The sequence below is a fragment of the Pyrgilauda ruficollis genome, unplaced genomic scaffold, assembly GCF_017590135.1.
Source record: "Pyrgilauda ruficollis isolate IOZ18807 unplaced genomic scaffold, ASM1759013v1 scaffold203, whole genome shotgun sequence".
In the NCBI taxonomy this organism is placed as follows: Eukaryota; Metazoa; Chordata; class Aves; order Passeriformes; family Passeridae; genus Pyrgilauda; species Pyrgilauda ruficollis.
In genome coordinates, this window is record NW_024519541.1 from 536,995 (window position 1) to 551,352 (window position 14,358).

The 14,358-nt window shown below is 42.0% G+C and overlaps 1 protein-coding gene across 5 annotated transcripts in view; it reads right to left on the reverse strand.

Annotated features, from left to right (window-relative positions):
- FGD3 (FYVE, RhoGEF and PH domain containing 3) overlaps positions 1-14,358 on the reverse strand; it is a 96,357-nt gene that overhangs the window by 15,225 nt on the left and 66,774 nt on the right. For all 5 annotated transcript variants that reach the window (XM_041467229.1, XM_041467233.1, XM_041467234.1 and 2 more), the window contains exons 8-15: positions 10,814-10,952; positions 9,966-10,024; positions 8,258-8,404; positions 7,518-7,610; positions 5,732-5,811; positions 5,297-5,327; positions 4,723-4,824; positions 455-517 (exon numbers count right to left, since the gene is read on the reverse strand). In XM_041467229.1, coding sequence (XP_041323163.1) covers positions 455-517; positions 4,723-4,824; positions 5,297-5,327; positions 5,732-5,811; positions 7,518-7,610; positions 8,258-8,404; positions 9,966-10,024; positions 10,814-10,952 — 714 coding nt within the window. The remainder of the gene's footprint in view (positions 1-454; positions 518-4,722; positions 4,825-5,296; positions 5,328-5,731; positions 5,812-7,517; positions 7,611-8,257; positions 8,405-9,965; positions 10,025-10,813; positions 10,953-14,358) is intronic.

Here is a 14,358-nt window from a genome sequence, read left to right on the forward strand (position 1 = left end):
AAACAAAAAAAGCCCAGACAAATCTCCCCCTTTCCAAACCCAGTGCTACAAACTGAATAAACCACTCTGATGCACGTGTGGCATATATCCACTACCGAAGGAGTTATATTGCTTTAAGAAGTCTATTCATGCTTTGAGGAGAAACCCCCTCACATCCAGCACTGTTAATAAAGTAACATCGACTTTCTAACCCATCAAATCGGTTGGAGAGTTTATTTCCTGGTTTTTGTGACACATCTGAGCAGGATTCAAATTCCCCGATGCTGCAAACAGCAACTAACTGTGGATATAACTTAGCCAGGAAACTAATGACAGCACAGCTGAGGCCACAGACAGCAGGATAGAAACCCTGTAAAACCTATATCGAAGTATGATTATTTTTTCCCGCTATAAAAGAAACATAACCCACCTCCCAACACTGCTCTGACTAAAGTATTAGCTTCAAATTACTCACCCCTCCTACTGCACCACCACCATCTGCTCCTGGCATCGATTCAACTGAGCTGGTGCTGGCTATCTGAGGAGAAAGAGAATAACACAGAACAGTTTCAACGTCGACATTCTTCCTCAATTATATTAAACACTGAAAAGAAAACAAACAAACAAACCAAAACCCCCAAAAAACAAAAAGAAATTTTAAAAGGAAAAAAAAAAAAAAAAGAAAAACAAGGTGGGGGTGGTGGGGGGAAGAGAAAGCAAAAGAGTTTGCTTTCAGCCCCTCAGTTCTTTGCTTGTGAGCACACTTTAATTCATAAAATCAGATCGCAGAATCAGAGAATGGTCTGAGTTGAAAGGGACCTTAAAGCTCATCTTGTTCCAGCCCCCTGCTACGAGCAGGGACACCTTCCACTACCCCAGGTGCACATGTTGCACATGTGCTCAGCCACCCTCAAATATGGGGTGGGCTCTGATGTGGATGATTTTACAGATGGCACTGAATTGCCAACCTTCCTTTGGGTGTAACCTGTGCCTGTCCCTCACATGCTGCAGAAAGCCCGTGCCAAAGTTTGAAGGACACTTCTCTATTGGAGCCTGCCAGCCAGACCAGCAAAAGCTGTGTGGAGGCACTAGATTCTGAGAGGAACAAAATTCACTCTATTAAAACACCACTCAGAGTTAAGTTTCTCTTCTTCATAATGCATTTCAATCCCTAAATAAATGCGAAGTGGCATTTCCATTTATCCAGTTATGGAGATGTATATTGCTAAATACACATAGATATGTATTCCTATAGGGTTCATATATAATATTCATATATCTATATGTATGCCATATATATAGATATATATACACATTCAGTAGTATTCAATACATATAAAGGGCAAATAAGCTTTGTACATTGAGTACCAAAATCACAGGCAACATTCTAATAAGAATTGAAAACCACTTTATCTGCAAATTAATTTACAGGGAGTTTGCTAGTTTACACGAGGTGTTCAAATGATTAGATTCTTTATGATAAATTCTCCTGTTATTCCCATAGATCATTCTTCCTTTGCCAATCGGCCATCTCTTATTTCAAGATTATCTCAATAGCCAGTGCATTTTGGCACACCAGCTTGGTTTCATTTTAAAGCAAGAAGGTTTAATCTCTGTTTGAGTGGCCAAATTGAAGAGCTATTCATTCTGATTCCTCATCAGATTATTTATATTCTAATACTATCAATCAACTCTTTAGAACAAGTAAAGGAGCAAATGCATCCCCCGGGGCCAGGGCTGTGTCACCCTGTGTCACTTCTTCAGGGAATACAATTGAATTAAGGGAAGCATCACTACTCAGCTCTAACCAGCTATTTCGGCCTCTGCAAAAACCCAGCAACCCTGAGATGTTCACATCATCTGTTCCTCAGTCCTCTGCAAAGGGGGTTCTTTTCACTGGAATCCTAATCAACCCAGGGTTTTACTCTGCCTAGTAAAAGGACATCTGTGTGCTGTGATGGGACTTGGAAAAAGAAAAATGTGGAGGAAAAACAGGGTTTGAAGAAGAGCTGGAGAAAAACCCCAGCAAATTTAGGGAAAAGAGTAAATTCCTCCAGTTGCCTATTCAGATCCCCATGTCTGTTTGTTTATTTGGAATAATGGGCTAAAAATCAAATACCCTCTACTCTTACCTGGAAAATATTTCAAAAGGACTTCTCCCTGTTACATTACCACTCACAGTGTCTTAGAGCTGGTAACAATACAGTTATTGACGTGTTTTGTCAGAACCAGCCCAGATCTATGGGGAAAGAAACAGGGGCATCTAACATTCATGGTTTAGCTAACAGAAGCATTCTCAATCTCACATCCTAGGGATGCCACTTCCACAGAGCTCAGCTTTCTGCAGCACTTTTCCTTGCCAGCCTTCCAAGACTGCACAAACTGGGTCCATCACCACACCAGGAGCCTCCAACTCTTCTGAGATGAAGCAGTGGTGAAAGAGGTCCTTTTCCTTGGTAACATTTTTAGATGGTTTTAAAAACCTTTCACATAGCCTGGAAATGCTGCGGGTGAAAATGGAGGAACTAAACCACAAAGGAACCTGAAAGCTTACTAAAAACTCTTTTTAAAATTACTACTGCTACCATTACCTGGCCTGGCATTGATTTGCAATGACACTGGATATTCCCCTCCTGAGAGGGGAGAGTTCATTAATTGCTGAAGACCTGCACAGGCATAATCTTAAGAGCAGGTCAAATTTCAGATCTCTCCACCTCCCAGAAACCACAAGTGTTCTGTAGGCAGATTTCAGGCTGACACCAACCCAAAATGCTGGTATGAGCTTATGTGAGTCAGCAGGGAAACACAAGCATGGTCAGAGTTGCATGCACTGGTCATGAACTGCAACCAGTCCTGATCACTGTAAGAGAGAAAATGTATGGCCAAGGATGGGAAAAAACCAATTTGACTCTTTTTGTACGGGCTAATTTCTAGTAGCTGTTACAGATCCAGACAGGAATCCATGAATACATATCCATTTCTCCACTCATGAGAGGAAAAAAAAGGGTTGCTTTTTCCTCTAAAGTTGCTGCCCAGTATTCCATAGATGATATGTCTGGTGGATGCTACCTAGTGCGGTGTATTGCAGTTAGAATGTTCTCAGTATTTGTCCAGTTTTCCTTACAGAAATACTTTCAGCCTGTTTTAACTGACAGCAATTTCTGTCACATTTAGCTGTGACATCAGTTTCAAAGCTGATTATCTAGAGAAGATAATCTAAAAATGCAGGTCAGTAATTCTGGCATTAAAGAAATTTCAGTACAGACTGCATTAATATACAGCCAGGGATAAACCAGACTCCTGCTCTGCTTGGCTTTTACATAGAGTATAAATATGAGGCTACACCATGAACACAGAAGCAAAATCAAATTGAATTTACAAAGCAAGATAATAATAATGAACTTGACCAGATGCTGTGTCTTTATTACATAGAAAGAAGTGTGCTTATTAGTTTGCTTATTAGGAAAATATTTTTTTCCATCAAAGCATCCTGGCTCTGAATGCCGCCATAAGTTAACTGAAAAATATAGGCATGAATTGACTATTTTCTGGTTTTTTTCCCCAAGCATTTTTAGCTGATTAATAGTTCAGGATAAGTAAACAATGCCAGATTCTGAAAATGGCTCATTGCTGGCAGCTATCACTAGCAGGATTCTAGACTCTAGAGTGTTGAGAAGATCTTCACTGTCAATCTGATTATGTGGGGATGAAAGGTATACCCAACATCTTTCCTGAAGCCCCTGGGAAATCAGGCAGATAAAAAAATCCAGAATTTTTATCTGAGTCACCAAATCAGTCCTGAATCTCCAAGAGATGTCAAAAATGGTTAGGTACCAAAACAAAACAAAAAAAACCAAACAAACAAAAACAACAACAACAAAAAAACCCCAAACAAATAATTTAGGAGGCAAGGAATGGGGAAGATAAAAAGCTCCCAAAATTCAATCTCTGCAGATGGACCTTCTCTTCCTCTACTCCAAGATCTACCATGTCTGAAGTCATAAAAGTCATAGGCAGCACTGTATGATATTCCTAAATATTTTGCTCTCTCAGGCCCCATTCCTCTTTAGTTTGTAGCAAATGCCTGTGGCTAAGGTTATCACCATCATTTTCAAGTTGAATGGAGAGATACGGTTCTGATGTCAATACTTCTAAAACAAAGTTCCTAGCAAATCACACAGAGTGATACCTTATGGCTGTAGAGAAAAAATAAACTTTCAAGACTATATTACATATTTAGTTGAAGAGTATTTTTCTGAAATATATTTACTATCTATAAGACAATTTTTTAACATCCTTTATAAATGCATAATTTTCCTTCTGAGTATTTAAAATATTTTAAATAATAATAAAATAACATCAAAGAAATAATCCCAAAATGCATCTCTGATGAGATGGGGAAAAGTAATGAACAAAATCCCCCAGGGACACAAATAACATTCCAGACAACTAAGCACTCATAACATTGAGGAATTATACCTGTTCTGTTAAAAAAGCCACCAGCCTGGAAAACATGCCTGGTGCATCTCTGGCAATTGAATTGTCCTGGGTAATTAATTCTGTATCTTCATGGCTGAGTAACTGTGACTGATACCCATTTGAGAGCCAGAGAAATGGAGATTACTGCCCTGTAATGTCATATAAAAATCCAGAACAAGACTCCACTATTTTAAAGTTAGCTGTGCAAGTCTTAACTGTTGGTAAAACTGGTCTGGCAAAGGAGAACAAAGCACTGGTACTTACTGAGGAATCGGGAGGATGCTCCTCCTCTTGTGAAAAAGAGCTATTGAAAGCTCTGAAGGTCTCACTGTTCTGTTTGTGCTTTTCTATTGTGGCTTGAATGACCTGAGACAAAGATGTTAGTAAAGATGAGAAGCATCACAAAAAAAAATTTCTCTCATAGGAAGATGGGTGGGATTGTCATTTGGTGAAAAACCCTTACACTTGTAAAAATGAAAGGGAAACTTAAAAACCTTAATTGGTGGCGTTAAACCCATAATTGCTTCAGTGAAAAACTAAGACTGCCACCAGGCAGTATCTTTACAAGTCAAATTGGAAGAATATTCAAGGTTTGATGCCTCACTGGGCTTGAGGAATGCAGGAAAGGCGAGCCCAGCTGGAGCACCCAGATACTTTCTGGGGCCACTGGTCAGCACTGGGACCCTGACTGAGCTCCACACTTCTCCATGAGCAACTCCACCACACTAGCCCACCCAGCTTCCCTGCACAGCCACATTAATTCAGAACCCCAAAACAATGATTTCAAATGCTGCCTGCATGATGATTGCCCTCCTTGTCATTGGTGCTTTGTACTAACATGAATCCATTCCCTCTTCTCCTCTTCTGTCCTGTTAAAACAAAAGAAAAACAGAGAAAACATCATCATTCTACTTAAAATATTTTCAGTAAATTCAATTCACAGCTTCACAGCTTTATATCCATTAGGTTTTTAGCTTTGCTATCCACTATTTTAAAAACATTATTGATAATTATTGACAGTAATTATTACCAAATGCCAAAAATACTTGAATTGTTGACACAGTGGACCTTACAAGGACTACTATAAACACTGTAAGCGTTCAATAAAGGCAATCAACACACTTTGACTTAAGACCAACATTCTCTTACATATCTAAGTTACCCATCTCTGCTGCTCACCTTATGATTTAAAGCTCTGTCACACTAGCACAGCCCGTAGATCAATTTCTCCACACATATTCACAAACCTTCAAAGACAGAACAAATATCATACCTGGCTTGTAGTTCCAATGATCTCTTTTTTCCTGTTATGGAAAATGTATGAGCCACATTTTGCTTGGTAATTTCTTGGACCTGTAAAAACCACATCAGCTTTTTTACTCATTGAACTTGTCTTTCTAACATTTTTAATGACTTACAAGTACAGTCATTCTTTGATATGCTTAGTTGAAAGGATCATGTGGAATAAAGTATAGAAGTAGAAAAAATAAGGGATTGTTTCCATAGTTACCTGTCTTGCTACAAAAATTGTGTGTCTGTATCACCAATCAGACTCCTACAACAGTAGGGGGAGGTGTGCCAGCCAGGGGACAAGGAAAGGCTCTCAATCCAAACATGTCACACAGTCACCATTATTGTGCTCCCCTTTGAATGATTCTTATAATAATTTTAAAAGCCCAAGTGTCAGAGGCTGAAATGTTATAATTTATGTCTTAAACATCTCCATGAAAGACTTTTGCTTGTTATAGCAGAACTGTACAAAAGCTGCAGAGAAACCACCAAAACCCTGAATGGAGCCCTACACTGCTCATTGATGAAGATAAGATAAAGTGAGTCAGGGGAGAAGAATACATTCAGAGAGGGATCAAGCTTAGCACCTTCAGGGTAGAGGTCACAGCCAGTCAGCTGCCAGGCTGGAACAAACCCTCACACCAAAGGGTAGGGGGAGGAGAGGTTTTGGGTGTGAGATGAAAAAGCCTCTGATTCGAGCAGTGAACATCCATCCTCTGCTGTGCAGAGGAGCTCAGCTGTGGGCCCCTTCAACCTGGCAAAAAACCATGGCATCCACATGAAGGACAGCAGAATCATGACCCATCAAAGACACCCCCCTCAGAGGGGTCCCCAGACGCTGCACCAGAGATGATGCAACAGATCCATGGTGTTGCAAAGGACAGTGTCAAACGTGCCCTACTCAGGGGAGGCGTGTGGGTGTTCCCACCTGGCCCAAACCACTTCATTAATCCACTGGACTCCATACTTTCCAGTGACAAGCGGCAGGGGGACTTTCACCACCAAGAACAACAGATGGAGGGGAGCAATGAAATGTTGTTGGGATCCTGGGAAGGGCGATATACTTCCACCTAACCCATGTTACCCTCTCCCTTTCTCCCCACTCACGGAAACCTCTTTTTCTATTTCTGTACTTATTTTCTCTTTCTTTCTCTTTGCCTCTTTTACTATTAAATAAAATACACCACTTTTTTTCAGCACCAACATCTAACTTCATTTGATTTTAATCAAGTTTTGGGGTATATTTCAAACCTTTCTGGTTCAATCCATTTCATTCACAGAGGCTTAGTTTCCTTTGGTCTTCTGTATTAAACTGGTTCATAACATCAACCAACCAAAAAAACCCGAAAAGAGAAAGAATCATAGAATCACTAAAGTTGGAAAAGACCTTTAAGATTCTCAAGTCCAACCATCAAAACAGCACCATCACATTCACCACAAAACCATGTTCTCAAGTACCACATCCATAGGTTTTTTGCACACTTCCAGAGATGGTGACTTCACACTTCCCTGGGCACCCTGTGCCAAGGCTGGACAACCATTTCAGTGAAGAAATATTCCCTAATAACCAACCTAAACCTCCCTTGGTGCAACCTGAGGCTGCTTCCTCTCATCCTGTCACCTGTGAGAAGAAGCCAACCCTCACCTGGCTAAGCCGGGTTTTAGAATTCTATTATGTTTTTACATTCATGCAATGGTATGTATGTAGATTCAGCAGGGATCCAAAGCTATCAAGAATATTAAAAAACGGGAAAAGAAGAGATGCAAACCTGCAGTCCTGCAATGTCCATCTTCTCTCGGACACTGAACTTCTGGCCGATCAGCCTCAGTTTTGGCACACAGTACAGCACCATGCTGTTAAACTGCAATGAGGCAACAGTTTAGCTTAGGCAGTCACATGCTGGACACAGCCTGCACTATGAAAATTTAGGGCTCTGGTGTGTTTACTCTAAGACATAGCTCTCAAGAAGAGATGTAAGGTGAAAGTGAGGCTAGTGGATCGTCACCGAAAGAAGTGGGCAGACAGAAACGCTTCAGACAGTCACTTCTCCCTTCTGCCCCTCCCTCTGAATTGGACTGCCTTGAAAGGACGAGAGCCCTTCTCCCAGTGCCAGCGAGAGCTGGCCATCTCCTGCAGCAAGGTGGTTTGGCTGGAAACCACTTCCTGTGGCACTCTGCAAAAACTCAGCCTCTGAGGGGGGAGATGGAAAAGACCTCTTTTTGCCAGCAAAGGCACAGCGTGGAAGAAAGAAGGAAATCCTTGAGGAAAAAGTTACAAGAGAAAACTGCTGCTCAGTTGGTGAATGCTTTTTGTCTTTAAGCTTGGGAAGATGGAAACGTACCACAGGATCATAGACTCAAACTATGGTTTGGGTTGGAAAGGACCTTAAAGCCTATCTTGTTCCACCCCCTACCATGAGAAGGGACCCCTTCCACTAGACCAGTATGCTCGTAGGCCCATCCAACCTGAGCACAGCCCTAAAAATAAAAGAGCAACTGAAACACTCACCAGGAATAAATACCTATCCTGTGCTGTGCCATTCTTTGCTGAAAGTTTCTGAATGTGTCCTTCTTTAATGAGCTCGTTGGCTGGGTTAACAATATCCTCTTCACCACCCAGGCGCTCATAGACTTCCAAAAGCTTGTGCATCTTTTCCTGCCAGTACAAACCCCCAGCAGTTTAAATTTAAAAAAAAATTATTCCATGTGGTCTATTGCCCACTGTTTAATTTCTGTGGTAAATGTATGTAAGTTGAAAGAAAACAGTCTTTCACTTCCACTATTGCTTTGCATACTCTTCAGTGCTTTTCCCCACTCTGAATTAGTCATACTGGATTAGTTATACTTGGATTGTACCATTTAATGACACTTTGATATAAATTTATTTGATACTTTTAGACTATTACTATTCAATAATAAATATGTATTATAGAATCATAAAGGTTGAAATAAATCTCTAAGATCATCAAGTCCAAATATTAATCTTTGGAACTTTAGAAGCAATGTCCAATAAAATCAATGGCCAAGTTGGAGACCTGTATGTTACCAAATAATGGAAGCACGATTTATTTCTTCTACTGTACCACAACAGGAGTAAGCAGCCAACAATTAATTCAACCCTCCACTAACTTTTGGGGATTTTGCTACAGCATTCACTTTCCTTTCAGTCTGGCTTGGACCTCATGCAGCAAAATTATTATAGCAGCCTTTTCCAATGGGTTCTTGTGTACTAACAGAAAAAGCAACCGACACAGAAACCAATGAGGCAACAAGTTGTTTCATATTTCTGGTATCTGCAGAGATACTGTACAAAGCCCCCAGGAGTTGTTAAGAGGCCTGAAACCAGAAAAATTTCCACCAAAATATATCCTTATCAAGAGAACATGCCAGACTCAAATAGAAACAGATGGTTTCCTAACTATGTTTTCAGACGTACTGGCAATACACAGACATCAGCTGGCTACTTCCCCATAGCAGCTACAGGAAACGTGGTCTCATGGTGTCCCCACCAGCTGGGGGAGGAAGTAATGGCCTGATAGGGAAGTGAATATAAACCTCGGACCCCCAAATGTTCAATGGGTGCTAAGCTAGATACACAGCATTTCAGGTCTGTTTGATACAAAATATCCTGAGACACCTGGGTGTCCCAAAGGGATAACATCTGCAGCTGTAAAGCCCATTTACTTTAATGGTAATGCACTAGCTCTTCTATAAGTAAAACATGTGCTAATGTCCAAAATCCTCACAGTCTGATTGCCCAGCTTTTGAAGCACAGCTTTCTGAAGCTACTGATGCATGCAAAATGCACATTCTGTGCACTTAAGATGGGTCAAAATCAAATCAAACAACCCTAATTCTGTTTAAGAACTGTAGGACTAAAAAAACAGTGTGAAAATCTGCAAGGACACATTGTGAATGGGGCTAATTAGAATACTTTCAACACTTTTCAAGGAAAAGCAAATAACGAGTTTTATGAAGACTTCCTTTTTCAGCTAATTGGGTCCTTCAGAATGAGGGAGATGGAATTTAAGCCCAACAAGCCACAGAAAACTGCATTTACAACAAAAAGAACTCAGACATCCAACACATGTTTAAAGCCTGAATGATAGGCAGATAATCCTCTCCATTTACTGTACTGGACCTGTTGCAATGGGAGACCCTCAGTTCAGCCACGTGTTTCAGTCAGATCACAATTCCCTTCTGGAATTGCTACTCACCATCTTCCGGATGGCTGCATTGGAATGGTTTGCTGCTGTCGATATCAGCTCCAGAGACTCTGCAATAAAGGTACCAACAGTTATGCATTCTCTAGACTATATCTTTTAATAGCACCTTGGGGAACAGGTTCACCTGAGTAGTTTTTCCTTCAAAACTGATGATACGTAAGCAATTATAGACACAATCAGTTCTACCTGTTCAACTGATCTATGTTTCATCTTTCTCTCCTAGAAATCTAGATGAGCCAAAACACACATTGACAAAGAACCCTCACTTTCTAGGAATCACTATTAAAAGTCAAGTCTCACTTATGTCTTCCCAAGCATATTTTTAAGATTGCTTTCCTAAAACAGGGCTTGCCTGCTTATGGTGATATGGACACTGTTTTGGTTGAGATCAAAAACTCCTTGTAATCAAGAGAAGTCCATTTCTCCTGTTTCACCATATAACAGAGTCTACCTGGCTTTCTTGGCAAGAAATACACATTTAAAAACAATACAAATTTAAAACCATTCTTCCTTTCTTCCACTGGCTACTGCGAGGATGTCTTCCTGTCTTTGTCCTTAGCCACACAATGGATTAAACAAAAAAAGTTAGATGTTCTACTACAGCAAACTTCAACATATTGTTACTGTTTATTTGCCAAAGCTGCTTTCATTCCTAGAGCAGGCATTCCAACCCTTTTCCTCTCAACTCCAAAAGCATTTCAAATCCCTTTGTTTGGCAATAATTTGATTAATTCAAATCTCCATTTCTACCATAGTCCTGGTTCTAAGTATTGGGACACGTGAAGAAAAACTGCCCAAGATTTCATTGTGCTTTTAGACAGAGAGGCGTTTACATGTACTTTCAGCATCTTTCCTGTCTGGAGATTCTTCTGGAAGTTTCTTTAAATAGTCCTTCAGGAGAAGCTCATAACGAGGAATCCTTTGCACTGGTTCAAGCATATGATGTTGCAAAGTCAGATTTCCACACACCTCCTGTTTCTGTAATGGAGAGAAAACAACAACAGGAGGGTTTGATTTTTTCCTGCCTTTGGTGTATAACAGCAATGAAAAATGACCATTCACATACAGCTAGAGGAGTATACAGGAGCTTCTCAAGCCATCATGGGTCAACAGACTCATTAGGTTGGAAAAGATCCTTGAGATGATCAAGTCCAAACATAAACCTAACATTGCCAAGGCCAACTAAATCAAGTCATCAAGTGCCATATCTGCATGTCTTTTAAATCCCTCCAGGGACAGTGATTCCATCACTGCCCTGGGCAGTCTGAGCCAGGGCTGGACAACTTTCTCCATCAAGAAATTTTCCCTAATGTCCAATCTAAACCTTCCCCTGGCACAGCTTGAGGTAATTTTCTCTTGTCCTGTCTCTTGTTCCCTGCAAGCCGAGCCCAACCTACCCACCATCTGCCCCTTCCTGTCAGGGAGTTGTGCAGAGCGAGAAGGTCCCTCCTGAGCCTCCTTTTCTCCAGGCTGAGCCCCTTTCCCAGCTCTGTTTCCTTCTCTGGACACACTCCAGCCCCTCAAGCTCTTTCTTGTTGTGAGAGGCTCAAAACTGACCCCAGGATTTGAGGTGGGGCCTCAGCAGTGCCCAGCACAGGGGATGGGCACTGCCCTGGCCCTGCTGCCACACCAGTGCTGAACAGCCCAAGGTGCCCTGGTCCTTCTTACCCACCTGGGCTCCTGTTCAGCCACCACCACCAGCACCCCCAGGCCTTTCCTGCCGGCCCTTTCCAGCCCCTCTGGCTCAGCCTGGAGCTGCAGGGGATGTTGTGACCCAAGGACAGGACCTGGCACTTGGCCTTGTTCAACCTCAGATCACTGGCCTCGGATCCAGCCTCCGTGGAGCTGAAGAGCCTGACAGCAGATATCAGTGCTGGCAGGTTTTATGTGAATCTTCATCCCATGTCTGGCATTTTCTGCCAATATGCAAGTACATTCTTTCAGAAAGCTCAGAAAAGCTCTGCCCATCCATGGCCCCATGCAGCACTGTTCTCCCAACTTCACGAAATCAGAATGCTCCCAGGAACGTATTGCTTGCCAGAGCTCACTGTATGAGCAGTAGACACACTGCTCACACATCAGCTTTGAAAGGCAGAGCTCTCTCAAATTCTGCTTCTTTTTCACTTGGCCAAGAAGGGGAAGAGGTTAGAGTCTGGTTACACTAAACATAATCCAATAAGGCACCAATGTGCTCTGCTTACAATGGCACTGAGTATTGCAGTGTGCTTGTTTTCATAGGATCCTGTGAAGCAAAAGAATATTTCCGTTTAAAAGAGAAGAGATGAGAATCTTAGTAAGAACCAGTAACTTGCTTTAAAGCACTCAGGAAGTTTCTGCTAGCAATGTAATCTGACTCCACAGCAGCATGTTAACCACAGACACACACAAGCTCTTCTACACAGCATTATTTTTACATCAGCCCACTAATGTGGTCTGTTCTCGTGTAAACAGCCTCTCTACAACCATCTTAATTTCACTGTGCATTTCTCAGAGAAAGGAACTTCTTTCAAGTATCTGCAATTTCCTCATAAATATTCCAGCCCACACCACACTGCTGACTCGCTCCATTCTCACAGCAAGACTGGAGATAATGAGATGAATGTCTGAGAGAAAAATATTAGCTATCCTTCCAGAAATTCAAAGGACTAAATTTGATAAGTCATAGTCATCAACTTATTAGTAACATTTGATTTTTGTTTTCTGCTTTCCCTAATTCAACATAATTAGTAACAGTGAATGCCTTATGCTGTGTATTATATATACACTATTCCATTAGCAGCTTAGGTAGATAGTGCATCCCTGAAGGAACACAACACACTTCAACTGGTATGTTGAAAACTACCAGTGGCTTTTGATAGTGCAGAGCTATGTCAGGTGAGTGGCCTAAGCATTCTGGGTCCAATCTCTGCCTCCTGCAGCTATGATCACTGAGCAACAGAGCAAAAGGTGCTGTGTAGGTGTGACTAAATAACCTACAGTGCAACTCTGTCACCAGCAGGCTTCCGAGTGCATCTCCTGCCTGCATTGCCAGTGTCCGCACTGCCTGGCAAGAGTTCTGCTCAAGCAACAGCAGAGCTGCCCATGGTCTGGAACTGGTGCAGACCGACAGGTGACATACATCATTTATGCTGGAAGCTCGTTGGTGGGAAGAGACAGGTGAATTTTAAAGAAGGGAGTTGCCTGTGCTGTAGGGAAAACAGTCACAAACGGATTACCCTGAGAAAGTCATGGCTTGCCACAGGCTGAGGACAGCAAAACACAGTGCTGGTGTGTGTGCCCTTAGTGTGAGCAGGATGGCTACAGGCAGAAAAAGGGTAAGAAAAGGCCCTGTGGAGCAGCAGCGTGGCAGGAAAGGACCTCCCCCAGTCCTTGCTTCTCCAAACTTCTGTCTGAGTCTCTGACACAGCCCTAAACCACCACACAGGGCCTCTCCTCTCCCAGCTTGCTAGGGGATTACTTGATTCCTGACAGCTGGCCCAGTCACAGTCCTCCCATTTAAGGCAGGCAGCTGTGCTCCCTGTTCGGCTTAACCTACTCCTTGCCAGTCCTCCCCTCCCAAAGGATGGTATCTGCCTTCTGAGGACTGGCACAGGGATGCTTGTGAGCATCCTGGAGCCTGCATCCCTTCAGCTGGCCCAGGGGATGAGCAGGATAGAGCAGTTTTATGGATACAACAGCATAACCGTAGCTCTTCTCCTCTCCCTGAGCAGCTTTTTGTGCAATTACGAGAAAACACATGGAAATCCGTGTTAAGCATCCTCCTGTGGAGCTGTGATCCTGAGAGCTGCTTGCAACTTTGGAAATCTCAGGAAAACCAGACAAACAGCAGATGCTGCCAGTGACGTATCCAAACTTAAGCACACCCACCTCAGAATGAAACTGTATTTATTTTAAAAAAGAATTAAAGTTAGAAATGAGGAAGACAAATCCAAAAGAGTCAGAATTACTGGGCCAAGGGTGAAGTTTAATTCTGTGATCTGATACTCTTCTTAAATCACAGAATCATGGAATGGTTTGGGTTGGAAGGGACCTTGAAGACCATCCAGCCCAACCCCTGTCCACTGTCCCAAGTTGCTCCAAAGCCCAATCTAGTCTGGTCTTGAACAATTCCAGGGATCCAGGAGCAGTCACAGCTTCTCTGGGCAGCTTGTGCCAGGGCCTCACCACCCTCACAGGGAAGAATTACTTTCCAATATCCCATCTAACCCTGCCCTCTGTAAGTTTAAAGCTGTATTTAAAAAAAAAAAAAAAAACAAACCCAAAAAAACTTGAGTGTGAGTGGAATAAAAGCTGTGTGTGAAATCTGTGTACCAGAAAAAGAGAAGAAAGGAATGCCACTAAAATTGTGTAATTTTAGTATGTCTTATTATCTTGACAACATGTG